This window comes from Pteropus vampyrus, unplaced genomic scaffold (genome assembly GCF_000151845.1).
Source record: "Pteropus vampyrus isolate Shadow unplaced genomic scaffold, Pvam_2.0 Scaffold347, whole genome shotgun sequence".
In the NCBI taxonomy this organism is placed as follows: Eukaryota; Metazoa; Chordata; class Mammalia; order Chiroptera; family Pteropodidae; genus Pteropus; species Pteropus vampyrus.
In genome coordinates this window covers 1,357,164-1,384,157 of record NW_011889128.1, presented here as the reverse complement: position 1 = coordinate 1,384,157, position 26,994 = coordinate 1,357,164, and the positions used below count along the sequence as shown (strand labels likewise).

General features: G+C 41.5%; 2 protein-coding genes and 1 pseudogene across 3 annotated transcripts in view; 1 reads left to right on the top strand and 2 right to left on the bottom strand.

The window, feature by feature from the left end:
- Nucleotides 1–4,402: 4,402 nt before the first annotated feature.
- Nucleotides 4,403–6,673, bottom strand: SEPHS2 (selenophosphate synthetase 2). Its single transcript, XM_011378667.2, has one exon. The coding sequence runs from the start codon at nucleotides 6,502–6,504 to the stop codon at nucleotides 5,155–5,157; it is 1,350 nt and encodes a 449-aa protein (XP_011376969.2). The 5' UTR covers nucleotides 6,505–6,673; the 3' UTR covers nucleotides 4,403–5,154.
- A 5,139-nt stretch (nucleotides 6,674–11,812) lies between these two features.
- On the bottom strand, nucleotides 11,813–13,442 carry LOC105304596 (annotated as a pseudogene).
- An 11,105-nt stretch (nucleotides 13,443–24,547) lies between these two features.
- The window catches only part of ITGAL (integrin subunit alpha L), a 37,441-nt gene continuing 34,994 nt past the window's right edge, over nucleotides 24,548–26,994 (top strand). For both annotated transcript variants that reach the window (XM_011378666.2, XM_011378665.2), the window contains exons 1-4: nucleotides 24,548–24,723; nucleotides 25,790–25,892; nucleotides 26,500–26,594; nucleotides 26,706–26,773. In XM_011378666.2, the coding sequence (XP_011376968.1) occupies nucleotides 24,669–24,723; nucleotides 25,790–25,892; nucleotides 26,500–26,594; nucleotides 26,706–26,773 (321 nt within the window). In that variant the 5' untranslated portion in view covers nucleotides 24,548–24,668. The remainder of the gene's footprint in view (nucleotides 24,724–25,789; nucleotides 25,893–26,499; nucleotides 26,595–26,705; nucleotides 26,774–26,994) is intronic.

Genomic DNA, 26,994 nt, shown 5'->3' with positions numbered 1-26,994 from the left:
AGTGTGATGGAAAACTAAGAGTCAGGTGATTAGGACCCCACCACCAATGCCCTTGGGAAGATTGGTTCTCTTCTTTGAACCTCAGTTTCCTATCTGTATAATGGTGGCCTTCAAGAAACCTTCATGTGTGTGCTGAGAGGACCAGGACAATATGTATTTTGTTCACAGTTGTATCTTCAACTTATTCACAGCGCCGTTCTTATTGGAGGTAGAGCATAGGTCTTGTTGGTTTTGAACTGGGGCATGGGATAAGGGTGTTGCTATAAATAAAAATATTTATTCTTATTAAATGTTTCAGGGGGAGTCATGACAGGCTTTTGGGAATCTCTTGCTTAGCCCATTCAGGACGAGGAGTCCCCAACACTCTTAGAAGTCATTCCTCAATTTACTTATTCAGCCCTATCTCCCTACACATATGCTGAAATCCAGAGAGATATTCCCTATGCCCTTATGCCCTTCCTTCCTTTGCTCTCACAGTTCCCTCCATCTGGAATGCCTATCCACATCCTCTGCATATCCAAATCCAAATTCCACCCATCCTGTAGAGCCCTGCTTCAAAGACACCTCCTCTGGGAAGCCTTCCTGAACTTTCTCCAAAAGGAAATAACTTGGTTTTCTATAGTACTCCATCCACTCTAGCTCTCAGGGTACTTACCACTTTTCATCTTAATTTGGGGGTGACTGGTGTCCCTGTTCTAGATCTTCCCCTGGACTGTGTCTCTTGGAGAACAGAGGCAGTGTCAGGCTTTTGTTTCCCTGGGGCCTGGCACTTGAGTAATCAAATAAATACTAATTTATAGGATTGTGTCTTATGGGATCCTCTCCATGACTTCCTTCCCATAGGTGGGTATGGCTGCACCTATTTTACAAATGAGGAAACTAAGGCCCAGAGACTTGTCTGAGATCTTCCAGAAAGACATAGGCTGAAGCTCATCAGCACTCCTCATTGCTCCTCAGCAAGTGAAAGAAGTCTTCCTACCTACCGCAGGGAGGCTGCTCACGTGTGATTGGCGTGTGCTGAGATCACCTTGTCACTGCCTTTCCTTCTGCCCTTCTGTCCTTTCGCTCCATCTTCTTCTTTCTCTTCCTCAAACTTCGACTTCCTCCCTTTTTTCTTTCTTCCTTGGCTTCTGTCACCTTCCTTACCTCTGTACCAGTGATTCTGTTCTAATTTCTATCCAAGGCCCTGTCACCTCCACTACTTGTTACCTCTGTTTTGCTGCCCAGCCTGTCCTCAAAGAAAAGTTGCATGCCTGCCTTGCTCTCAACCCCTAAACCTTTCTAGGTTAACTAAGAGGGCCCAGGACAGGAAAGTATCCAGCCATTTTCCTCCCCACCCCAAGTTAGAAAATGAGCCAAGTAGAAAGTTGTGTAAATGGACAACCAGGACCAAAGCCCAAATTTCTTCTTCAAAGCCTTGTCTAAAGAAATTGGTGGTACCAGCTTTCACCCTAGGAGACAACAAGAGCAAGGAAAGTGTGAATATAGAGGGTGCTAGGGTCCCCAATGTATACTTCACTCACTTACTCACTCACTCACTCAATATATTCTGCCATCTTGGAGCTTACATGCTAGCAGAGAGAGACAATTATAAAGTAAACCAATAAGTTGTCAAGATAATTACAGATTAGGATAAGAGCTATGAAGCTAGTAAATATGGAGAGTAGCTAGGTGTTGGCTGAGGTCAGAGAGAGCTTTTATGAGGAGGTTTAATTTGAGCTGAGCCAGGACTGAGAGTGAGTAAGCTAGGTAGAGAGCCTGAAGTAAGGTTCCAGATAGGGGGAACTGCAAGCACAAAGGATCTTGATTTGTTTGAAGCACCATGAAAAGACTAATGGGCTAGAGTTGAGTGAGAGGTGTAGGGAGCCATGAGATAAAGTTAGAGCTATGTAGCAGGAATTTTATGGAAAGCTATTTAAGAGCTTTGAGCAGAAGAACTGATTAACTTTTTTTGTTAGTGTTTACATTATTAACTATGTAAAAATTTATTGCTGAATACTATATATGATTGCATTTCACTTGTTATACAAGATTTTATTTTTGGCTGGAGTTGGTAACTAACTGCCTCATTTTTTTTTCATTTGCTAGTTTTCTACATTGTTGTTATGTGCCTTTGAGTCGGCTCCAACTCCTGGCATGAATGAGTGATGCCCACAATGTCCTGTCCTCAACAGACCTGCTAAGCTCCTGTAGACCCATGCCTATATCTTCTTTTATGGAGTCAATCCATCTCATATTTGGTCTTCCTCTTTCCCTGCTGTCTTCCATTTTTCCCAGCATTATTGTCTTTTCCAAAGAACCTTGCCTTCCTTCTCATGATGTGCCCACAGTAGGACAGCTTCAGTTTTGTCATTTTTGCCTCCAGTGATGTTTCAGGTCTAATTTGCTCTAGGACTCACTTGTTTTTATATGATTATTATTAATTCTTTTTACATCTTCCATTAACCTTCCAGTATAATTTTTCACAAAATTAAATGCATCAATAACCATGTCAGTTCTATTTTCCTTTCCCTGGAAGCCTGCCAGTCTCCTGTTCTTGCATGGACTGTTTCTCTCCAGGCTTGCTGTACCTTGATACTTCCTTTCACCTCTTTCCTGGGCCGGATTTTCCTGAATCCCATGTTTTTTTCTTTCTTGGTTTAATCCCTTGTTTTGCTGGAGCACATCTTCCAGTAGTTTCTTGAGAAAGTGTGCATGGGATGAAACCACTTCAATACCTCGCATATCTAAAAGTATCTCTATTCTACATGTTTGAAAAACGTGGCTAGGTATAAAATTATACAGAAAATCATTTACCCTCAGAATTTTGAAGGTATTCTTTTATTGGCTTTTAGCTTCCAATTCGCTATTGAGTTGTCTGATACCATTCTTATCCCCAAACCTTTGTATGTGATCTTCCTTTTTCCCCAGATTTTAGGAGAGCATAGTGATTAGAAGCATAGACTTTGGAGTCAGACTGCCTAGAAGACTGCCTGTGTGACCTTGGACAAATTTCTTAATCTCTCTGCACCTCAGCTTCCTCATTTACAAAATGGGGTTGTTGGAAGTTTAAATGAGTTAATACATATAAAACACTTGGAACAGTGCCTGGCAAAGAGTGTGCACTACATAAACATTTGCTATTATTATTAGGATCTCTTTATCCCTGGCATTTTAAAATTTAATAAAATTGGTGCCTTTCCTTCACTCATTATGCTGGAAATTCAAAAGGTATGTGACACACTTTAAGTTTTAGAAAACTTTCTATTATTCTTTGATAATTTTCTTTGATAATTCTTTGATAATTGAACTTCCTGGCTCATCTCTGATTTTCATACATTTTTTTCTATTACTGTGCATTTTATTTTAGTTCTACTTTCTGATAAATTTCCTCAATTTTATCTTCTAAGTCTTCTGCTGAATTTTTAAATTTTAGCTATATTTTTCTAAGTACTTTGTTCTTATTATCTTTTTATAGATACTTTATCTTCTTTTATCTCTGCCTTTTTTTCTTCTCCCTGTATTTTCCCTTCCTGAGTTTTTCTGTTTGCTTTGACTTCCTTCAAACTGGAGGCTTGCCACAAATATCTGGCAATCCTTGACTGCTCATATTCAAGAATGAAGCATTAAAAAGAATGTGCTTGAGAGAAGCTTTTCAACTGGGAGGCTTCCTGGTACAAGGATTTTTGACTAGGGGATCTTTAAATATTTGTATTTATAGGTCTTTTTTCTGCGCTTGTTCATTTTCTCCAGGAGTAGTGATATAAGCTTCCTGGACAATATTTTCAAAAACTGAGGAAGTGGACTGGGGCTTCAGTTTTCAGTCTATTCTTCTGTTTTGGGTCATGCCCCCTCTGCTATGTCTGGTGTCCCTGATTTTGCAGTATTTATTTCACATTTTTCAGAAAATAAACCTCCCTCTACTTCAAGGTGAGGGGCAGTCATCTGGCTGTGTGAATGGGGGAGAAGTTCGAGAACTCTGAAGATCTGATTACCCTGTGAATAAAATTTCAACCAGTATCTCTGTTTTTATCCTTGACCCGACCTTCTTTAGTACCTCTGGAACATATCTCCTTGCTTCCTGTTATTATTCCCCAACTCTGAAGGCATTTACACTTTGGCTTCCTCTATTCTGCTAAGTCAGTTACCCCTTTTCCACCTACTTTTCATTTTCTAAGAACTATTGAAACCTCTTGCTATTTCCTCTCCCACCCTCTAGTCCTTGGTGTTTCTGTTTTGAGTCCTTTGCTGTCAGCTCAGGGGGAAAGCGCAAACCTAAATCTGGGTGTTAAATCCCCTAGTCCAGGACCAGAGAAAACACAAGGAAACTCTCTACTTTGCCAGACTCTTAATGTATCAATTGACTCATTTTATAAGACCATAAAAGATTCAGAATTCCAACGATCCAAACATCAGCCAGAAAAATTTTCAACAAAGTCCTTTTTATTTATTTCACTAGAAATTACTTTATTAAATCACCAGGAATTTTCAGCACAAGATTTAACATCTTAATGACCATCAAGGCCTGGACTCTGAGACTTGCTCTGCCTCTCCCAGTCCTTAAAGGGGTTTAGAGGGAGAGACATCATTAACAGAGACCAAGGCAGATGGTTGCCATCCTCCTTTCCCAGTCATTGGACAAGCTGCTCAATTCTTGTCCAGAGCAGGAAAGAGACAGTATTTCAGAAAAATCTAGTAAAGAATTTGGCATTGTATCATAAGATCTTTTTTTAACAATTTATATTTATCAACAGTATTGGTCCAAATTTGTTTGCTTCTAAGTTTTTTTTTTTTTGCAATTTACTTTTTTTGGTATGTATGTAATTTTAACATACAGTCTCACTCCCTGTGCAAATTAATCAACCCAGTGCCAAGAAAAATCTCTCAAACCAGAATAGCTTCATTTGCCATTGGAAAGAGGAAAGAGATTTTTCTGCTTTTTTATGCAAGAGTTGAACAACCACCCCCCCCCAAACACGCCAAAGTCCAAATATTACTTCTGGTCTTGGAATGTGCAGCTTATGATGGGCTGATTCAAATTACCTAGAAAGGGCAACTGTGGAACTACTATGCAGGTAGCCTTCTTTGGAAATTCCTTCTTAAAATTAACTCTTGAGAATCATTCATGATTGTGTACAAAGGCTCTAAGGTCCAGACAACTTCTGCTATTCCATCTCACAAGCTAGATTCAGAGGAGGCACAGGAATTGTCCGGAGCAAGAGCAGCAGCAGTGGCCCCACGAGGTAGGACCTCAATAACTCGAGGCTTGTCAATGATCCGGGCAGTCCGGTTTCCCTTTTCCACAATGCCGACGATCCATGCTTGGTGTCCCTCTCCATACTTGGAAGATTTGATTTCAGAACAAAAGCGAGCCGCCTGTTCCCTTGGCAAACAAATCAGTAATCCCCCAGAAGTTTCTGCTGAGGTTCCTTGAAGGAGCCCAAACCGCCCACTGGCCTTGCTGATGGCAACCATCTTGGCAATGATTGGCAGATTATGAATGACGAAGGACACCTCATTTCTTTGTTGTTTTGCAAGGTTTTGGGAGTGTCCTAGAATGCCAAAGCCTGTGATATCTGTGGCTGCATGGGCATTAAATGTGTGCATTAACCCAGCAGCAGTTCTGTTTAGGGTAGCCATATTGAACATGGCTTCCTGATAGGCCAGCTCTACCTCTTCTCTGGAGACCACCATCTTTATCTTATTCCATCTTTCAGGATTATCTAGCCATTGGTGGGCATTAACAGCAACTTGGGTTCCTAAGGGTTTGGTTAACACGAGCACATCCCCAACAACTGCACTGTCAGGCATTATGAATTCATTTGGCTGACACACCACAGTGGCAACCCCACCCACGATAATCCAAGGGTTTACCACGGTTTGTCCACCAGTCACTGCAGTCCCTCCCTCCTCAGCAGCATCCCGGAAGCCTCTGATCATCATTGGGGTTATCTTTTCTCGTTCCTCTTCAGTCATATTCTGGCTGATGCCGAGTAACATCAACATGTTGTCACATTCAGTAATGCCCATGGCATAGAGGTCACTTAGCACGTTGGCACAAGCTATGCGCCCCATCATGTAGGGATCTTCTACCAAGGGGTAAAAGAAGTCCGTGGTCTGCACCAGTGACAAGCCTCCGTGTCTCAGGGGTATGACGCAGGAGTCCATCCCAATGCCCAGGGCTGGAAAGGTTGGGCTGGGTTCCGCCCTGACCGGCAGGCTGGCTTCCTGGGCCGCCTCTTCGTGGCCTCCGACCAGGCCCCGGCCCAGCGGGTGCCGCTCGTCCGGCCGCGTCAGTCCCTCCAGGAGTTTGAGCAGAGTCTCCTGGGGGACCTTGCAACCTCAGCCCTTCATGCCGGAGAAGCCCGTCAGCCGCCAGCTCGGGCTGAGGCCCAACGCCTGGGGCTCGAAGGGCCGGTAGCTCGAGAAGCCCCGACCCAGAGATAAGCCCGCCGGACCCGCGGAGCCTTCTGTCGCCGCCGCCATCGCCTCCCCGCTGGCGCCCGTCGCCGCGGTTCCTGCCATCACGCCTGCCTGGCAGGGAAGGGAAAAGAGGCGAGGCTCCTTTTATTCTCTACTCCAGTTAATAGCGAGTAACTGTCAGATATTACCGCAGAGATTCTCTCCGACCCAACTAGCGCCTCCGGACTCAAAGAACGCCGCGCGCTCCTGGCCTTCCTGAGTGAAGAACCGACAGCCTCCTGTATTTATACCCCTGGTGATTGACAGTCATTTTATCCAATGACGACTTTGCTACGGAGAGGCGGGTTTCCTTTGGTCAAAAAGACTTACGTATTACGTACGAATCAACCACCAACTTGTAAAATTGGTATCGGCAAGATTACAGAACTAGCGTTTGGTTCTCTCCCCTTACTGTAATTTAATTGAGCGTGGCTGGCGGAACTCTGCTCTTCTAAAAGCAGTTTACCTAGTACAGCATTTTTAAACACGAGGGAACATCCGTCACTTGGCAAACCTCAAGCCGGCTAGAATTGTTCAAAGGTCACTTGACAGCGCGTATGATCAGTCCAGGGTAGGAAATTAGCCAATGGGGGAAAAAATCGGAAAGAATAATGAGAAATGAGATATTAAGTTCCTACCATTATGTAAGCAAACTGCAGCATCAAAATAATAAAATGTTAAAATGGGTTTGAAAGAGTTTTAGCACTCAAGACACCTGCATGGGTCTCGATGCTGTTTCCACCAGTCTATAAGAGTCACGTTCCCTTTCTCCGCTTTACTTGACTCATCTGAACAACAAAGTAGTTTACCTAGATCCGTTCTGTTCTGAAGTTTCTATATCTCTTTAAGTTAATACAAATGAGAATCTGTGATGTACCCATGAAGGGCAGTTTGCCAATGTCTATTAAAATTATAACTACACATAATACCTTTGATCCAGCAGTTCCAATTCTAGGACTTTATCCTACCAGAATGAGTGAGAAATGATATGTTTTTTATTGCTGTGCTGTTTGGAATATCAACATACTGGAATCAACGTAAATGTTTATGTTATGATTTAAATAAATTGTTATACATTTATATAACAAGCTGCCAAGCAACCATAAAAAATAAGGAGGAAACACTGATATAATTATATTAATAATAGTTACAGTTCTGATAGGCACAGTTCTAAATGCTTTACATATATTAACTAATTTAATTTCATAAAATCTTGAGTTAGGATTCTTTCCACACCTTACAAATAAGGAATATAAGGCACAAAGAGATTAAATGACCTATTCAAGGTTAAAGCCAGCTTAGCGTGTAGCCGAATATACATCCAAACAATCTGCTCCAGAGAACATCAGGTTATATTGCCTATGATGTTTGTTAAGAGAAATAAGCAAGCTTCAGAACAGTGTGGATAGAATGCTACTTACTATTTGTTGTAAAAGGGAGAAGTATATGTGATAGCATATTTCTGGAAGGATGATCACCAGAAACTGATAATATCGATTGCTCCAGGGAGGGAATGATGTGCTTAAGGGATGGAAGATTTTTCCTTTTATTGTCCTTTTGTTCCTTTAACATTTGGAACTTTAAAAAGAACATTTTTAAATATATGAATGTATTACATACTTTTAAAAAGTAACTTCCCATGAGAGTATAAATTGGTGCAACCATTTTGGAAAAATGTTTGACCTTAACTGATAAAGTTGAACATATGGAATCCCATGCATTCCACCCACAGGTGGAATGCCTCAGCAGTTCTACTGATAGGACATGCCCTAGAAGAAATTCTGCGCATGTACCCCAGGAGATATGTACAGAATGTAAGAGTTCTGGAGATGAATCACACAACAATAGGAATGTAGTCAACACTCATGGTTAAGATGGTAAATTTTATGCTGTGTATTTTGCCACAAAAATATTTAAAAAATAGGAGATACCTATAGATCTTATAGTACAGCATTACATTTGGTTTTTATTAATGCACAACACAGTATTAAGGCATGGAGTGAATTGGAAGGAACTTGAACATTAGAATTAGACTGAGTTGCAATCTTGGCCCACCTAATGACCTTGGGAGAATTGTTTAACTTCTACTAACCTCAGTTTCATTGCTTATAAAATAATCCTTTCACCTGAAGATAATACATATCAGATAGGAATGTTATGAGAATTAAATTTTAAAATGTGTGTAAAGCACCTAATACAGTTCCTGGCTGATGGTAAACTTAAAATAAATGATAGAACCAAACAGTACTGTTAATGTGGATATAGGGACTAGAATTTAAATTAACAAAACATAACATCTTGGAAAATTTTTTATAAAAACAAAGCTATTTATCTTCCCTTAAAAAAATAACTATAGCAGCAAGACACTGGAAATAACCCAGTGTCTGTTAACAGGGGAATACATAAATAAATGTGGTAAAATAAATGTACAAAATAGAATATTATTTTTCTGTGAAAATGAATTATAAGTATAGCTATCAATCTCAAAAACAAAATGTGGAGAGTAAGAAGTTACAGAATAACACATAAACTAAGATGCCATTTATATAAAGTTCAACACCAGGAAAAGCAATAATATATTAAGAGATACATAAATGATAAAAAAAAAAAAAACAACCTTTAAAAAGGTAAGCATAGGGATTACTTCTGGGGAAAGTCACATAGGGGATCTCTGGGCTGTGTTAAAATCTGTTCCTTGGGTGGGTGGTAGCTAATGGGTGTTCTTTAAACCATACATATGTATTTCCCCACACTCTTTTTGTAAGTAAGCTGTATTTCAACATTTTGAAAAAGCATGCTATATTTCAGAATCAAAAATACAAAAAGAAAAAGAGATAGTGAAAAAGCAATAGCTATGGAAGCAAAAGACCTCTGGGTTTTGTCTGACCTCTGGATTTGCTATCCGTGAGTTATCTGGCCTTGAGGAGGTTGTATAACCTCTTTACACCTTAGTTTCCACTTCTGCAAAATGAGGGTTATAATCTCTGCTTAGGATCTGGTGAGAGGATCATATGAAAACCTCAACTATGAAAAGTTCTTCACAAAATGTTCAGCATAATGTACATGTGAAGGATCCTCATGTCACTAAAAGAAAAACAGAAACATTCTATTCCACCCATAGTCACCTCGCCTGGGTAAAAAAGGGACTAGACCAGATGCCCCTGGTTATATGTTCTCTCAGTTCTGTGGACTTTTCCTTCTTGGCACATAGCGTTATTTGTAATTCTTTATTCATGTGCTTTCACCATGACCATCTGCCTCCCCAACTAGTCTGTAAGCACCATAGGGCAGAGGCTGCTCTGTTTTTCCACCTTGCTTTCTCTAGCACTTTATATGGCAATAACATTTGTCAAATGAATGCATCATTTTATACAATACACTTTGCTGGCACATATGATGAGCCAGGCATGGTACTGAGCATTTCACATTTATTTAGCTCCTCATTTAATCCTCATAGCAGCCACAGGAGACTAGCATTATTATCTTCATTTTACAGATGAGGAAACTGAAGTCCTAGATAAGTTAAGAGTCTTGCACAGGGTCATCATCTGGGAATCAACCCCCTTACCCTGGGGGCCCCCTCGATTATTCTAACAATCCCCACCATGCCCCTTAAGGAAGAAGGACTCTTTTGGGGGAATGTTTTCACCCATATAGTTCCCTGTTCCTTCTACTTGGAGGCAATGTTCACTTGTGCCAATGTAAAGAAAGTCATAAATTTGCCTCGGCCAGTGACAAACCCACTGGATTCAGAAGTTCATTTGCCTTTCTGCAGGAGATCCACATGGGCGTCTTGCAGGTGATTTTTGTGACTGTATCATGAGCATTTGAAAGCAACCTTTTTATCTTTTTCTGAACTACACTTACCGTTTGGGTTAAAGCATGTGGGTCAAAGATTGCCAAAGTAAAAATGTGGAGGGGGCATTGGGAGAGCAGGCAAGGAAGACAGTTCTAAAGAATAAAAGGATCTGAGTGCCAACCCCTCATTCGTTTTTCATATGTAACAAAAGCACTGGGGCTAGGGCTAGTTATAGTTTTTTCAGTACACATTCTTCCAATTAAAAAATTTATTCTTAATTATAGTTTAAATACAATATTATATTCATTTCAGGTGCACGACATAATGATTCAACATTTATGTACCTTACAAAGTGATCACCATGGTAAGTCTAGTAACCATTGGTCATTGTACGTAGTTATTATAAAATTATTGACTCTATTCCCTATGCTATACATTACATCCCTGTCACTTACTTCATAACTGAAAGTTTGTACTTCTTAATCCCCTTCCCCTTTTTTGCCCAATCCCTACCCGCTCCCTCTGGCAATCATCAGTTTGTTCTCTGTATCTATGAGTTTGCTTCTGTTTCGTTTTGTTTATTTGTTTTTGTTTTTTAGATTTCACATATAAGTGAAATCATATGGTATTTGTCTTTCTCTGTCAGACTTATTTCACTTAACATAATATTCTCTAGGTCCATCCATGTTGTTGCAAATGGCAAGATTTCATTCTTTTTTTTATGGCAGAGTAATAAAACAATTATAGATTATAGATAGGTATTTACATATTGCTATTTTTAAAATTATTATTATTATTATTATTATTATTTTGTAGTTCTTCTCTGTTCCTCCTTGCTTTCTTTTCTTGTATGTTGATAACTTTCTTTAGTGATTTGTTTGGGTTCCTTTTTTCTTTACTTTTTGTGTATCTATTATAGATTTTTGGTTTGGAGTTGCCATAAGATTCGTACATAACAAGCTATTTTAAGTTCATGGTCACTTAAGTTCAAATGCATTCTAAAATCACTACTTTTTCACTCACCCCAATGTTGGTTTTGACATATTTTACAGTGTGTGTGTGTGTGTATCCCTTAATGTATTACTGTAGTTATACGTGCTTTTATTACTCTTGTTTTTTAACCTTCATACTAGTTTTATTATTGTTTGATCCACTACATTTACTAAATGTTTGCCTTTATCAGTGAGATTGTTTTCTTTCCAATATTTTCTTATTTTTAGTCTTGGCCTTTTCTTTTCCAATTTAAGAAGTTCCTTTAACATTTCTCTTATTGCCTGTTTAGTGGTGATGATCTCTTTTAGCTTTTGCTTGTCTGGGATACAGTTTTGTTTTTCAAGGAATATTTAATAAGATAGGTGCATGTGCTTTTCTAACATGTATTTTTATATCAACGAATCTAAAGCAAAACGTCCCATTCATTGGTTGAAAATGCCCTGCTTTATGTGTGTACATTGAGTACAATTTTTAAAATACTGTAATTATAACTTTAGACTTCAGAATTTGAATAAGTGCCAGTGTTCTCTCCTGTTTTCATATAGGAAAAGAAAATTCCTTTGAAAATAATTTGAAGCCTGGACAAAAGCTTAAGATTACTCCGTAGCGTCTTCATGATTCAGACGATACAAGGGAAGCTTCACTTCAACCATTTAGAGAAGACATTCCAGCCCACATGATCTCATCGACCAGGTGAATGTTGGTGGCAATCACTGTATAGGAGTGAAGTCTCTTCTTTACACAACAATTATCCTATATGCCTATTTCTGCTGCTACCATTGGCTCACCTGTGTTTGAATCCACACCCACAAGGTGACCTGATTCTGAATGTTTTGCTTGAACTTTAACTAGTGTTTCCTGAAGATCAAAACCAAAATTCTGAGCAAGAACCTTGGGAATAATGAGCAATATACCAGCAAATGCTTGAACTCCAGGTTGGGCCCTGCCCTTTACACTCAGCTCATATTTAATCAGGGCTTCTGTCATTGTCATTTCCACTGCATCAGCACCTGGAACTACATAGCCATCATCAATATCATTTTTAACAGCCATCAAGCCATCTCTTTTTGCACCTTTGATTTGAGTCCTTTGACCAATAAAGTGACAGAGTGAGGATTGTTATATTTCCCAATAAAGGTAAACTTCTCTTCTACCAGTGTATACTCATAGACAAGTCCTGCATGTCCCAAACAATCAAGATTTAGGTCATCAAAGGAATTTAGAGCTACCCTACCACAAGCAAGAGTCAGTCTTTCCATATTTCTCCTTTCATATTTCTGCACAGAGCTACTAAGCCTTTTTTTTTTGCGAGAGTATCTAAAGGAAATGGGTCAATTCTCTTTTGAATAATAACAAATTTTTTTTTTACCCGAGTCGCTACACTTTCTTTTTCAGTTCTATTATTTTTTTAACTCTATCTTCAGCGAATTTTCTTTCAGCTTTTACTACTTTCTCACTTTTCTGCACTCTTATAAAAAAAAAAAGCCAGAATTCACTTTTGTTTTGTCATATTCTAATGACACATTGCACATGAGGATGTATGCATCTTCTGCTCTATTTTTCATATCAGGATGCTGTGCCATATGATCCAAAACAAGACCCCTGATTGAGCTCGTATCAGTTTCAGATTTCTGTTTCATCTCCATGATCTCAACCATGAAGAGGTCAATAGGTTCATCTGGTTTTTTAATGGAAAAAATGGAGTTAACTACAGCTTCTGTTAAGACATCAGCAAGTTCAGCATGAACTTTAGTACGCAGAGATGTTCTGGCCACACCTATGAGTGTTTTCTCTGTCCATCTTTTTGCTCACTTTGATTTGTCCCCAAAACTGATGTGCCTTTTTCTTTGCAGCTTCAGATACTTCTGTCATTAATCTGGAATGAAGACTTTCAGAAATGTAGAGATCTGCCTATTTCAACAGCTCTCTAATGATCCGGACCATCACCAGTTACATGATCCTGGACTGTTGATACTTTGGCTGTTAAGGAGGCTGTTGGGTATTGAATTTGCATTTCATGAAACAGCACGTTGCCATCTTTAGTAAGCTTGATGTCTCCAGCACCAGAAACAAGCATCTTTATGGTACCCTTAGGCCCCAAGTGGGTCCTCAGCATGTCGTGCAACCCACGGGCCACTCTGATGTTGACCGCCAAAGCTGCCTGAGCTCAGGTTACCTCAGCCTTAGAGTTCAGAGTCTTCACAGCCATGATAGCTGACCTAGCAGAAGAGGAGGAAGCATGTTTGGGAAACTGTCTCTTCTTCACCTCAGAATAACTTTGCTTGTAGAGTATTCTTGGTTGTAGGTTTTGTTTTTTGAATATATCATGCCATTACCTTCCACAAAGTTTCTGCTGAAAAACCAGCTGATAGTCTTTTACGTAACTAGCTGCTCTTCTCATGCTTCATTTAAAATTCTCTCTTTAACTTTCGGAATTTTAATTATGATATATCTTGGTGTAGGCCTCTTTGGGTTCATCTTGTTTGGGACTCTGTGCTTTTTAGACTGGGATGTCTGTTACCTTCACCAGGTTGGAGAAGTTTTCAGCCATTATTTCTTTCAATAGGTTTTCTGTCCCTTTTTCTCTCTCTTATTTTGGTACCCCTGTGATTTGAATGTTGTACCAGAAGTCCCTTAAACTATCCTCATTTTTTTTGGATCCTTTTTCTTTTTGCTGTTCTGGTTGGGTGTTTTCCACAACCTTGTCTTCCAACTTGTTGACTCATTCTTCTGCATCAATTATCTTCTGTTGTTTTCTCTAGTGTATTTTTTTAAATTTCAGTTATTGTATTCTTCAGTTATGATTGATTTTTTTAATATTTTATATCTCTTTGTTGAAGTTCTCACTGAGTTAATCTACCCTTCTAATGAGTTCATTGAGCATCCTTATAACTTGTGTTTTGAACTCTTTATCTGGTAGACTGCTTATCATTTTATTTAGGTCTTTTTATGGGGTTTTATCCTGGTCTTCATTTGGAACATATTTATGTGTCTCTTTATTTTGGCTGTCTCTGTTTCAACCTTTCCAAGTCTTGAAAGAGCGGCCTTGTATAGGAGCTTCCCCCTTGGTAGACTGCACATGCGGTGTGTGGGGTGTCTCTGGCAGGCCAGCTGGAGCCAGGTGTCTTTAACAGGTCTGCATGGGCCACAGGGAGACAAGGCGGGGCAAGGCACACTGGGGCCACATTGGCAGGTAGGTCGGAGCTGGAGCAGGCAAGGACTGTGGGGAGTCCCTGGAGCAAGCCTTGTCAGGGTTGCCTTGGCGGGCTGGCTGAGACTATGGTTGGAGCCAGCTCAGGATGCAGGCAGTCCCTGGGGTAAACCACACTGGGGCCTGGAGCTGTAGTTGGAGCAGGTGCAGCCGTGGTCAGTCTCAGGAACAAGAGGAGCTGGTGTGGGCCTGAGGCCTAGTGTGTACTCTGATGGCCTTGGCTGGCTGGTTAGAGTGCCTGGATTGTGCTCCTGCCTGTGTGATCAAGGAGGAGAAGGAGGGCCACAAATGGCACTCTCTGGGGCCTCCAACAGAGAAAAGAGTTCCTGCAGTCTCCCTCCCATCCGGCAGATGCTTTAGGGTTAGTAAATGGATTTCCTTCCCATGCAGTCTAGGTACCCTTTAAACCACTGTGTTTTCTTTTGTTTTTTTGTTTTTTTGTTTTTTTTTTTTGTTTTTTGCTGTGCCCCAGGGCTGATGAGTCTGTGGGCGGGTCCTTCAATGATTCCTCTCAACTGAACCAACTGAAGTATTTTCAGTGTATTGAAAACATACTGAGTGTTTATTTTATCACAATAAAAAAACATTTTTAAAATCTCATACCTGTTAGAATAGCTATAACCAATAGGACAAGTAATAACAAATGTTGGAGAGGATGCAGAGAAAGAGGAACCCTCATACACTACTGGTGGGACTGCGAATTGGTGCAGCTACTATAGAAAACAATATGGAGGTTCCTCAAAAAACCAAGAATTGTTCTACCATATGATCCAGCAATTTCTCTACTGAATATTTACCCCAAAGACTTGAAAACCCGTAACCAAAAAGATATTTGCACACCGATGTTCACAGCAGCATTATTCACGGTGGCCAGGACATGGAAGCAACTGAAGTGTCCTATGGTAGCTGATTGGCTAAAGAAGCTGTGGCACATATATACGATAGAATATTACTCAGCCATAAGAAGAGATGAAATACTGCCATTTGCGACAACATAGATGGACCTTGAGATGATCATGCTAAGCGAAATAAGCCAGACAGAAAAAGTTGAAAATCACATGATATCACTTATATAAGGATATAAACCTAAAAGCAACAAATGAACAGGACAAACAAACAGAGACTCATGGACATGGACTATAGACTAGTGGTTACCAGAGCGGGGGGAGGGGAGGTAGGCGGGGTAAAAGAGGTCTAATATGTGGTGACAGAAAGAAATCTAACTATGGGAGGTGAACACACAGTGTAAACATATATATGCTTTACTGTTAAAATGTACAGCTGAAACTTATTGGATTTCGTTAAACAACGTCACCATAAAAAATAAATAAAATAAAATGTTGGCTCTGGGGGTATAGGAAGACCCTGAACTCACCTCCTGCCATGAACACATAAGAAACGGAGACAGAGACAGTAATGTGGTCTTGCTCTTATTTGCTGTGTAGAAGCTATTCAGTCAGCCTTCAATTTTTCTTCAGGGGGTATTGCTCTGTCTGTAGGTATAAATTTGATGTGTTCATTGGAGGAGGTGAGTTCAGGGTCTTCCTACACCTCCATTTTGGACAATATTTTTAAATATGTTTTTTATTGTGGTAAAATACACACTCAGTATATTTCCAATACACTGAAAGTACTTCAGTAGGTTCACTTTTAATTAATTTTTTCTTATTATAAAGTCATTCTGTTGTTATTGTAGAAAAATCACAAAATGCAGCTTAGTAAGAAGGAAGAAAGTTCCTTCTTACTAGAAGGAAGAAAGTTAAAATAACTTGAAATCCCTCCTCCCTGAGAGAAGTACACCTTAGCTGAGTGTACTTTAGTTTTCTTCCTGTATGTGGAGGGCCACCACCTCACACTGAACTCCAGAGGGCGCCCTGTCACTCCCTCCCCACTGTGAGGAGCAGCGTGCTGTGTGCTGTGTATTATATATACTTTTTTCAAAAATAAAAAATGAGATCACCACATATATTTCTAGTAATAAGTAAAATAATGGCTGAGAAACATCTGGTACATAATAGGTGGCACAACAACCCTCATCTCGGGGTCATTCACAAATATTTATTGAAGACCTTCTTCAGGCCAGCCACTGCACTAGATACTGGAGCTATAGCAGTGAACAGAACAGAAAAAAATCCCTGTCCTCATGGAGGTGACATACTAATGGAGAGATATAGCAATAGATAGATCAATCATTGGGTTAGTTAGGGACAGATACTAAGGAGAAAAATCGAAGTCTGGAAAAGGAGGGTATGAGGAGTGTGTACTGTGTGATTGTGGTCAGATAAAGGCTGACTGAGAAGGTGATTTTGAAGTAAAGGCCTAAGCGAAGAGAGGAATGAGCATGCAGATATCTGGGAAACTGTGTTTCAGGCAGAGAGAATGGCGGTGCAAAAACCCCAAGGCAGGAGCATGCCGGGGTGTTCTAGGAACAAGGAGAAGGCCAGCGTGATTGGTGCACAGTGAGAGGGGAGAGTTGTAGGAAATGAGGTCGGACAGATGTGGCATGGGGTTGGAAGGTGGCATAAGACATAGGGCCTCACAGGTCATGGTAGGACTGACATAATCTCACCTTGCTATAGCTTTTAATCTGCAAACCCCCGCAGTCCAAAACCTTTCCCATCAGTCTGAGTCCCCATCACTCTGGCCCAACATTTAGGTCAGTGCCCCATTGCTGGTCCCTGACCTGGGCCTGATCCAGGCCAGGCACAGCCCCAGATCCCAACCCCCACATCCCCTGAGCTTGCCCCATGGGGCTTCAGAAATAGGCTCTGCCTCATTATACTTGAGAAATGACACCCATGGCCACAGCCTTCACATACTAAACCACCTTCTATCATCCAAAGTGGCAAGAAGCTTCAGCTTTGAATCTGGGGCAAATGTGAGAAGCTCTGATGAATCACCTTTTGTCATAAGAATAAGAGAGAGAGAGAGGAGAGGAAGAGACCCAGAGTGATGGCAGAACTCAGGGAGTGGAGGATTTGGGGGTAAAGAGAGAATGAGAGGATGGCTTTGAATGTGGTGAGGGAGAAAGTATTGTGATGACCTAGAGGAAGAGCATTCTAGGCAGAGAAAGATCCACGGCAAAGGCCCCATGGTGGAGCAAGGTCGATGTGTTGGAGGAACTTAAAGGAGGCCAGTGCATCTGGTGACAAGTGGATGAGGGAGAGAATAGGAGGAGGTGATGTCAGAGTGGCAATGAAGGACCAGATGTGTAGGGTCTGCATGCCACTATAAGGTCTTTGGATTTGGCTCTGGGTAAGATGAGGGCCATTGGAGGGTTTAGACCAGAGGAGTGACATGATTGCTCTGGCTGTTAGGTGAGGTTGAATGGGGTTGGAGTCTGGATGCAGAGAGACACTAAGGGGGCTCCTGCAAAAACCAAGAAGATGGGAGCTTGCACCAGGTGGTTTATTGGAGATGGTAAGAGGTGATCAGATTCTGATTTTTTTTTAGTATATGTGCTGCCAAAGCGAGCACTCTGGATTTTTTTGAAAGTAAAGCCAACTGATTTCCTGATTGATTGGATGCAAGATCTGAAGGGTCATATGAAAGACTTTTGGACTTTTTGTCCTAAAAGAAAGAGGAAGCCGCAGGATTGGTTTTTAAGCATGAGGATGACATGGTTGTATTTATGTTTTTCTTCTTTTTCTTTTTTGATGGCCGGGTATGGGCCTGATGCTCCGGCACCATGCATTTTAAGGGCTGATTGATTCAGCAGGGAAATTGTTACACACTCCTTGGTGATGTATTTTTGTGTTTTTGAAAGACCATTCTGACTACTAGGTGAGTAGACTGGAGGGGCAGGATGCAGCAGAGGACCAGTGAGGAATGATGGCAGCTGAGACTAGGGTGGAGTAGGGTGGAGGGGTGGACAGAAAACAGCACAGGTCTCCCTGCCACTGGGCCTTTGCATCAAATGCTCTCAATCACCCAAAAGCCCTTTATTCCCAACAAATGCTATTATCTTGAAGACTCCAAGAAGTATCTCCCTTGTGACCCCATAACCCTGGAATTTACTCTGTTCTTGGATTTATCATGCTAGGTTTTCTCTGTGAGTGCCTCATATCTGGGACCATGTCTCACTGGGCTCCATAGCCCAAGGCCAGTATGCAGTCTGGTGCAGAGAAGATCTCAGAGAGCATTCGTTGAGTGAATAAATAGAAAGAATGTGAATGAGGGACAGATCAGTACCCTGATATTCAGAGCTCACTAAAGCACTGCAAATCCTTTATTATTATTGTTTTCTAATTATAAAATCAATGTGTGCTCTTTATATGAAAAAAAAACTATAGATATATATCATAGCATGAAAGTCCCCCAAACCTCATTCTCTGTATACTCTAGCAATAATTCAAGACATCGCTAGACTTTAGAAGCAACTATGCAGAGTTCAATAAATATCCTCCAATTTGTTTTAATGTGTACACTAAAAAATGAAATGTTTAAGAGACAGAGATGTGGGAGAGAAAGAGGCTGAGAAAGACAGACTTCCTGCCTAGCAGACAAATCAAATGTAACACACATTGTTTTGTAATTTTTTTTCTACTTGCATTATCATGACAATCTCTCTATGTTAGTACTTGTAAATCTGCAGAATTTTGTTAAAGATTGAACAGTATTCTATAAAATGGATTTGTTTGATCGATATAACCAAGTTCCTATTATTGATGGATATTTATTTTCTTCCCTTTTTAAATTCAAAGATTTCCTTGAACATTCTTGTTGCATTTATTTTGAGACATCAGATTTTAGGAGGGTAGTTGAAACAAGTGTTTCTCCTGAGGTGGTCAGAGGACTTAAGACTGTGTATTATGGGGACTATTAGATATAACTAAGTGTGTTCAGCCTGGAAGAGAGAAGAGTAAGGAGTGACATGAGCCCTGTCAAAATTTCTGAAAGGGCTTCCAGGTGGGGAAGAAAACAGCTTGTCCTGGGCATTTCCACAGGGCAGAACAAAGTCTATAGCATGAAAGTCACAAGAAGGCAAATTGGCACGTAACACAAGAAAGCATTTTCCTACAGGCAGAGCTGCTGGAGACACAATGAATCTCTTTGAGAAGTCATGAGCACCCCATCTCTGGAAGTGTGTAAGCAGGACCTGGTTGAAGATTTAGTACAAGGTAATACATGAACTTGGTATTTTGAGGGCTTGAGGCCAATAGCCAAGAATTGCTATATCTAAGGTCTTGGCTATAAAACAATAGCCATGCTGTGAAGTCTGGAGCAGCTCCCATACCAGGGAGTAGAAGACAGTGAAATACCCCTAGGGGAAAAAAAAAGAATGAAAGAAATACCTCTGGAGATTTTCTGAAATAGAGCAAGAATTTGAAAGAAGATGGAGATCTTGTACTAGCTAGTATAACATGGGAGTATTAAGATTAATATGATCCTATTTGAATTTACAGATTGGTGAGGCCTATGGAAGTCTGAGCTATGCAGAGAGAAGGAACCAAGGCCCAGAGAGGTGAAGAGTTTCATTCACACAACGTAGCAAGACAATACTGCTGGTAACTGAACTAAGAGCTCATTTGGCCATAAAAATCAACTGCGTGGTGAGAGGCTAGAAATGGAGCCACTGGAGAGTGGTCGTGCCATGAAACCAGGGCCCTGTGGACCGCCTGTGAACCCCCAAGGGGTGCCATCCTTAGTAAACCCCTACCTGTGGTGTGTTCGGCTCAGCCCTCTCTCAGAAAATCCAGGCAGCATTTCTAGAGCTTGAGAATGCCCTGGCCCATCTAGCCATGAGCTCATAAGGGCCTTGGAACAGGGCCGTGGCTATAAGCCCCACCCACTGTGGGCCCTCTGGGCCTTAGTGGCCTCTTCTCCTCTGAGGCCCAGCCTCCTTCTCTGGAGAGTTTTACCTTCTAACCTCCTGGCAGGTGGGAAGAAGGGGAAGGGGTACTGTGGTGACCCAGATATTTGTCAGAATCATCCTGACCAAAGAGGCTGGTGCCACTGCAGGAGGAAGTGGTAGGTGGTAAGGCTGGGCCAAGAGCAGCTGGTGGCAACCAGCAGCATCTGCATCAGCAAATCTTTGTGAATCTGAAGAGAGAACTTTTCCCTCATGGACGCAAAAGAGGTTTTAGGGAAAGTCACCTCACAGGGGGATCTGATCATAAATCCCTAACTGGGCAGAGCATGGTGGGTAGTCACTCCCCAGGCCTATAATTTCTTTACTGAAAGGCTTATTTTTGCCTTAAGCCAGCCCTGTCCATTGTTTCTGTGCATCTAGGTTAACATACCTTTGAAATACCCCCTTTCAGATGCCCTCCTTCTAAAGTGGACCATCCTCAAGGGAGCAGATAATCTTAACTATCATGTAATCCAATCCTGGCCTTGCTTTCTCCCACCCTCAAGTAATCTCCTTAAGTTCTGTCCTTAATTTCAAATGCATAAAAGAAAATGCAAAACTGTCATTCTCTGGGAGGTTTGAGATCTTGCTTCTTGGCATATGTCATCAGTTTGGCTCAAGTAAAGTCTTATAAAAAATTCTCTACAAGTTTGGACATTTCTTACGTCAACACCCTGGTTGATCCTGGGTTTGTAGGCAGTCAGGCCTGGTGAATTAGTGTGGGGGTGAGGAAGCCCCAGCCAGCTTTTTTTGCAGCCTTCTACCGCAGCCAGAGGCCCATTGGCCCCCGAGCACGCTCAGAGGCACCCTGCTGCCACACTCCGGCTTATTCAACGTTTTATTCCTATAAGAGCCACCAGAGAGAGAGGTCAGTTTGGAAGTAAGTGTGGACTGGGATTAGAGAGGCCACTGGGAATGGAGGTAGCCCTCTAAGTTATCACTGTTCCTTATTTGTAGACCTCATGATTTCTTTCTCATGACATCTACTTCTCTGCACGTCTGTACCATTCTCCTCTCCTCTCACTTGTAACTGGCCAGTCCTCTCTATATTCTCCAGTTTAATTTCCAGAAGGAACCAACTGATTGTTTACCTGCTACTAGTTTATTATTTAATTTTATATATGAAATAAATTCTGGCTCTGAGAATTCAGTCCTCTTCTTTTAACTTCTTCAGCCTTTCCCTTTTAGAGATACAATTTTTTGCTTCCAAGAGCCTAGGCCTTAGAATGCAAAAATACATCTTAACTACTCTCAGAGGCAAAGGCAGCCCCAAGCATTCGCTCATTCAGTAAACATTTACTGACTAAATATTTACCTACTATGCTACAGACACTGTTTTAGGTACTAGGGATACAGGAGTAAATAACAACAACAAATAATAATACTGCTCGTTGGAGTTTACATTCTAGTGAAGATGGACAATAAACTGGATGAATAAATAAATTAAAAAGTATAAGCAGAAGTCTATAAGTGCTAAAGAACAAAGGTCTAAGGTTGATGAGAGAATGAGCCATGAGGCTTTCTTGGGAAAGCCAAGCAAGAGAGCAGCAAGTGCAAAGGCCCTGAGGCAAAAGTGTGCTAGAATGATCAAAGAGTGTGGGTGGAAAGGAGTGAGCTAGATAGAGGGGGATGAGGTCAGAGAGATCATGAGATATCTGAAAGGTTAAGGCTTTATGAGGCACAGTGAGAACTTTGGTTTGTATTTTGAGTGAAATTGGGATCCAATGGAGGGTTTTGAGTAAGAAAGTAACACGATCTGATGTTTTTAAAGGATCCCTCTGGCTGCTGTACGAAGAATATAGACTGTAGGAGGGTAAAACTGCAGTTAGACTAGTTAGAGGACTGCCACAAAATCCTGGCACAAGATATTGGTGTCTTGACCATGGAATGAGCAGTGATAAAGATGAGAATTGGCTGGACACAAACTCCATTTACTCTCTTGAGTAGAGCAAGAGAAAATGATCTCATATTGTTTTCAGACGAATCTATAGAAAAAGATGACATAATTAAAATAATTTTTTCCTTAAAAAGGATGCTGAAGACTTGAGGCACCCAGGCCACTGGCATCTGCCTGAAGATGCACAGATTCTGTGTACTCTAGAACTTCCCAGTCTAGGATCTCATTTGCCATTTATCTGTGAGTTGATATGTTTGAGTCCATTTTTATGATCCTGTATGGAACAATCCATAACAAGTAGAGAGAACAAGTCATCCTGAAGAGAGCTGGCATCTGTTGTGTTCAGTCTATCGATGGCTAACTTTGTCCTGGGCATTGATTTCATGTCCAGTTAGCCATCACGTCACCGACAGGATCAGTTTCCTACTGTTAATTTGATGCAGCCAGGATATCGTCATACAGAAAGCACCTGCTGAAGCTGCGTTCCTCAGAAGGGACTACCAGTATGGCCAACGCTTCAAGTTTCATACACTCCTCTGTAGATACTTGGTCTATTTGAACACTGATGAAACATTTGGTCAGTTAGAACATGAAGTATGGAGAGGCAGTGAGGCTCTTGAAAGCCATGCCAACGAGCTTGATCTTGATTTTGCATATACAGAAATGTATAAACCTTATTCTGTTTGGAATTTGGTCATGTGTCATTTTGGATTTTTTTTACACTCACACACATACATACACACATAATTTCAACTTCTATTTTTAACTTTTATATTTCGAAATGTAATTCACATACCATAAAAATCACAAATTTAAAGTGTACAATTTAGTGGTTTTAAATATATTCACAAAGTTGTGCAACCACCACCACTATCTAACTCCAGAGCATTTCTTCACCTCCCAAAAAAACCCCTACATGCATTAGCGGTCAATCCTCACTCCTACACCCACCAATCCTAACAACCCCCAACCTACTTTCTGTTTCTATAGATTTGCCTTTTCTGGACATTTCACTTAAATGGAGTCATAAAATATATGACATTTGATGCCTGATTCTTTAACTTAGCATAATGTTTTCAAGGTTTATCCATGTTTTAACATAGACCAGTATTTCATTCCTTTTTTTTTTTTTTTTTTTTAGGATTACAAATGCTTTATTTAATAGACCAGCAGAAACCTATCAAAATTTAATGTTTATGATACATTAAGAACTTCGTCTTATGGTTCAAGAAGAAAAAAATCAAAACCAACCAATTAATCTATGAATAAAGGGACTTTGTGAAATCAATTTAATGGAATATGTCAAATTCCAAATTCAAAAACCTTCTTTTACTCTAGTCACGCTTCATTCCTTTTTATCGCTAAATCATATTCCATTGAATGGATTTATCACATTTTGTTTATCCATTCACATAGATATTTCTGTTGTTTCCAGTTTGGAGCTAATATGAATAATGCTGCCATGAGCATTTATGTATAAACTTTCTATAACTGTGTTTTCAATTCTTTTGGGTCTATACCTAGAAATTGGTGGGTGATATGGTAACTCTTCAACTTTTTTGAGAAACTGCCAAACTGTTTTCTACAGCAGCTGCACCGTTTTACATCTCCATGGCAAAGGGGTTCGACTTCGCCGCGTTCTCACCTGCACTTGTTATTTTCTTTCTTTTTTCCTTTTTTATTCTAGCCATCTTCATGAGTGTGAAGTGGCATTTTATTTGGGTTTTGATTTCCATTTCTCTAATGACTAATGATGCTGAGAATCTTTCCATGTGCTTGGTGGCCATTTACATATCATCTTTGGAGAAATATCTACATAAATTCTTTGCCTAGTTAAAAAATTGAGATGTCTTTTTACTGTTGAGTTACAAGAATTCTTGATATACTCTGGATACAAGTTCCGTATCAGATATATGATTTACAAATATTTTCTCTCATTCAATGGGTATTATATTTTCTTTTTTAGAATCGAAATGAGTTTGTAAATTCATTGTTCTCTAACTTGCTCTTTTTCTTTAATGGCATATCATAGGCATCTTTCAATGTTAAGAGAAAGCTATCCCATCATGGTTGTACCACAAATTTTTAGATCAGTCCTCTACCAAGCTTAAAAGAGTCTGAAGTTCGTGTGCTGGTGAAGGACTAACACACAGCAAGCAGCTCTTGGGCAAAAGAGGAAGTCATCCAGTTACTCTGCTGTCTGCTCCAGGATGATGTGAAAATGCAAGCAGGCACAGGAAATCTCTAAACTGCTTATACTTCCTCTCTGAACCCCTGCGGTTTTACAACCCCTATAGGCAAAACCTTCCTTCACCCCCACCCAGTGTCATCAGTCTGGTGCCTCTGTGAGAAAAGTCACAGTGCAAGAGCCCCAGAGGCATAATCATTTCCGTCTTTCACCCTGTCCAGGTTGCCAGCAAATCCCAAGGGTCTTCTGAGACTAAGCCTGGGTCAGGTCCTGCCAGCTGCTTGAAAGATGAACTCCTGCAACATCTTAATGAGGCTGCTGCTGTCTGGGCCTTTTCTCTTTGGTAGGCAAAGGAGGTGGGGAGGCAGGGGACACGTGTCTGTGAACAGAAAAACAGCAAGGCTTAATGAAACAAGAGTAAAGGAGGAGCTGCTCTAAGGGTGGGACTGGCCTTAGGTAATGTGGGGCCCAGGAACCCCAGAGGGAGAAGGGGGTCCAAGAAAGAAAGAGTCCAAAGTATAGGCAAGGTATGGAGGAAAAGACAGAAGGCAGGCAAAGATGGCAACAGTGAGATTTGGGGGAGTAGGACCCTAAAAAAGGCAGATGGTTAATAGAGACCTAGAGCTGGGCTGGGTCTGGTCCTACCCATGGTGCTACTACTCTATGCCATCTTAGGCAAGTCCTTTCCCTTTTCTGGGCCTCAGTCTCTTCATCTGAACAAGTGGTGGGGCCTCATCTCGGACATCCTAGGATTCTGTGCAGGTAGCATGATGCCTGGAAGGAGAGCAAGGCCAGATAGGACAGTTTGGGCTTGTAGATGATGCCTAGGCTGCCTGAGGTGGGGGAGTCTGAGATCTAATGGTTAGGAAAAAGACTGGTCCATGTGAGGTGGGGAGTACGGGACCATTAGATGAGTAAGGAGGCAGCTTCACAGGGATCAGGTGATCTTGAAACTTAGCCCATGGGAAAAGCCTGAGGCTAATTATTTGAGTTCTCAGGGTGCCTGAGCCCCAGGTCCAGGGGAGAAGTGGGTATGTGGGAGATACACCCCGCCTTGGGGCAGCCCCATCTTTTCAAGGGGTCCCTCCCATCTGCTCCTCTCTTAAGGGCCTCCACCTTCTCATCCTTCCTTCTTTGCCGAGAGGACAAACAGGAAGTTGTGTCCTTTCCAGGCCCTGGGGCTGCCAGAGCTCTGGGTACGAGGGAGTCGCTGCTTCCATATTTCCCTGAGTCAAGGCCCTCAAGGGGAAGTCCAGGGAGGCAGATTACAACTTGCGTCGGGTGTGGGCAGCTGGGTCTTTGGGGGTCGGCTCCCCTCCTTGGGGCATGTGGGTGGTGGCCTATCAGCGCTCACGGCTCGGGGCGCTTGCTGGGTGAGAAGCAGCTGACTTGCCCTTTGTCTCCCTCAGCCCCAGCCTCTGGCTACAACCTGGACGTGTGTCATGTGCAGAGCTTGTCCATCCCACACGCTGGGAGACATTTTGGGTATCGCGTCCTGCAAGTTGGAAATGAGTAAGCTGATGCCTCAGGTCCTCCCTGCCCTGCAGAGCCCTGGACGAGGTGCCCACACGCCAGCCCTGAGGCTGGCCAGTCAGTGCAACCCACAGGTTGCGAGGAGTCAATGGTGGGGTTTCTCCGAAAAAAGAGCAAGGCCATCAGATAGTAGGATAAGAACCATACACCCATTAAAGCGCCACATAAGTGCCTAATAGAAAGTGAAACAATATCACAACCCAAAAACACTTGGCAGCACTTCCTAAGCTCCTGAGTCTTTCCCTGACTGGACAGTGAGCTCCTCCTTTAAGGCAGGAATTTTGTCTCTTCCCCCTTGATCCCCACTACATACTCCAGCCTTCACATAATAACAATATCTTTTGAACTGATGACTGATTGAATGAACTTGTAACATTCTGGCATGTTATCTGGGCCTCAGTTTCTAGAATTCTGGCTTATTGGACTATTTATCTGGAAATCAATAGGGAAGAAACAGGTGGGGACCTGAAGGATAATGGCTGCATTGCTCTGAGATACCTGATGGGGATTGAAACACCCTTAATAGGTAGGAGTGGGTGGGTAAAGACCTGGGCAACTCCCACTCACAAGTGAGATTTCTCATCAGGGTTGTCGTGGGAGCTCCGGGTGAGGGGAGCAGCATGGGAAATCTCTACCAGTGCCAGCCAGGCACTGGACGCTGCCTGCCAGTGAGCTTGAGTGGTGAGTAACTGGTGAGGGAGCTGGGAAGAATACTGTCTCTGGGAAATTAAGGATAGCCCCCCACACCTAGATTGCCTAAAGTCCTCTAGACAAATCTTATGGTACCTACAGGTTCAAACTACACCTCTAAGTACTTGGGAATGACCTTGGCAACAGACCCTGCAAGTGGAAGCCTTTTGGTAAGAATTTTGCATAGTGTGAAGCTCAAAGCTAGGAAAGAGAGAATGAAAAGAAGAAAAAAAATGGATTAAAGATCCTATAGAAGATTAAAGGCATCAGAGAGATTCAGATCCAATCATTGTTTATTACTGAGAACAAACTGAGCCAGCTATTTTCAAGACCTTACTTACCTCAGTTGTTTCCCCAAATATTAAATATCTGTAGCAACTGACATACAAGA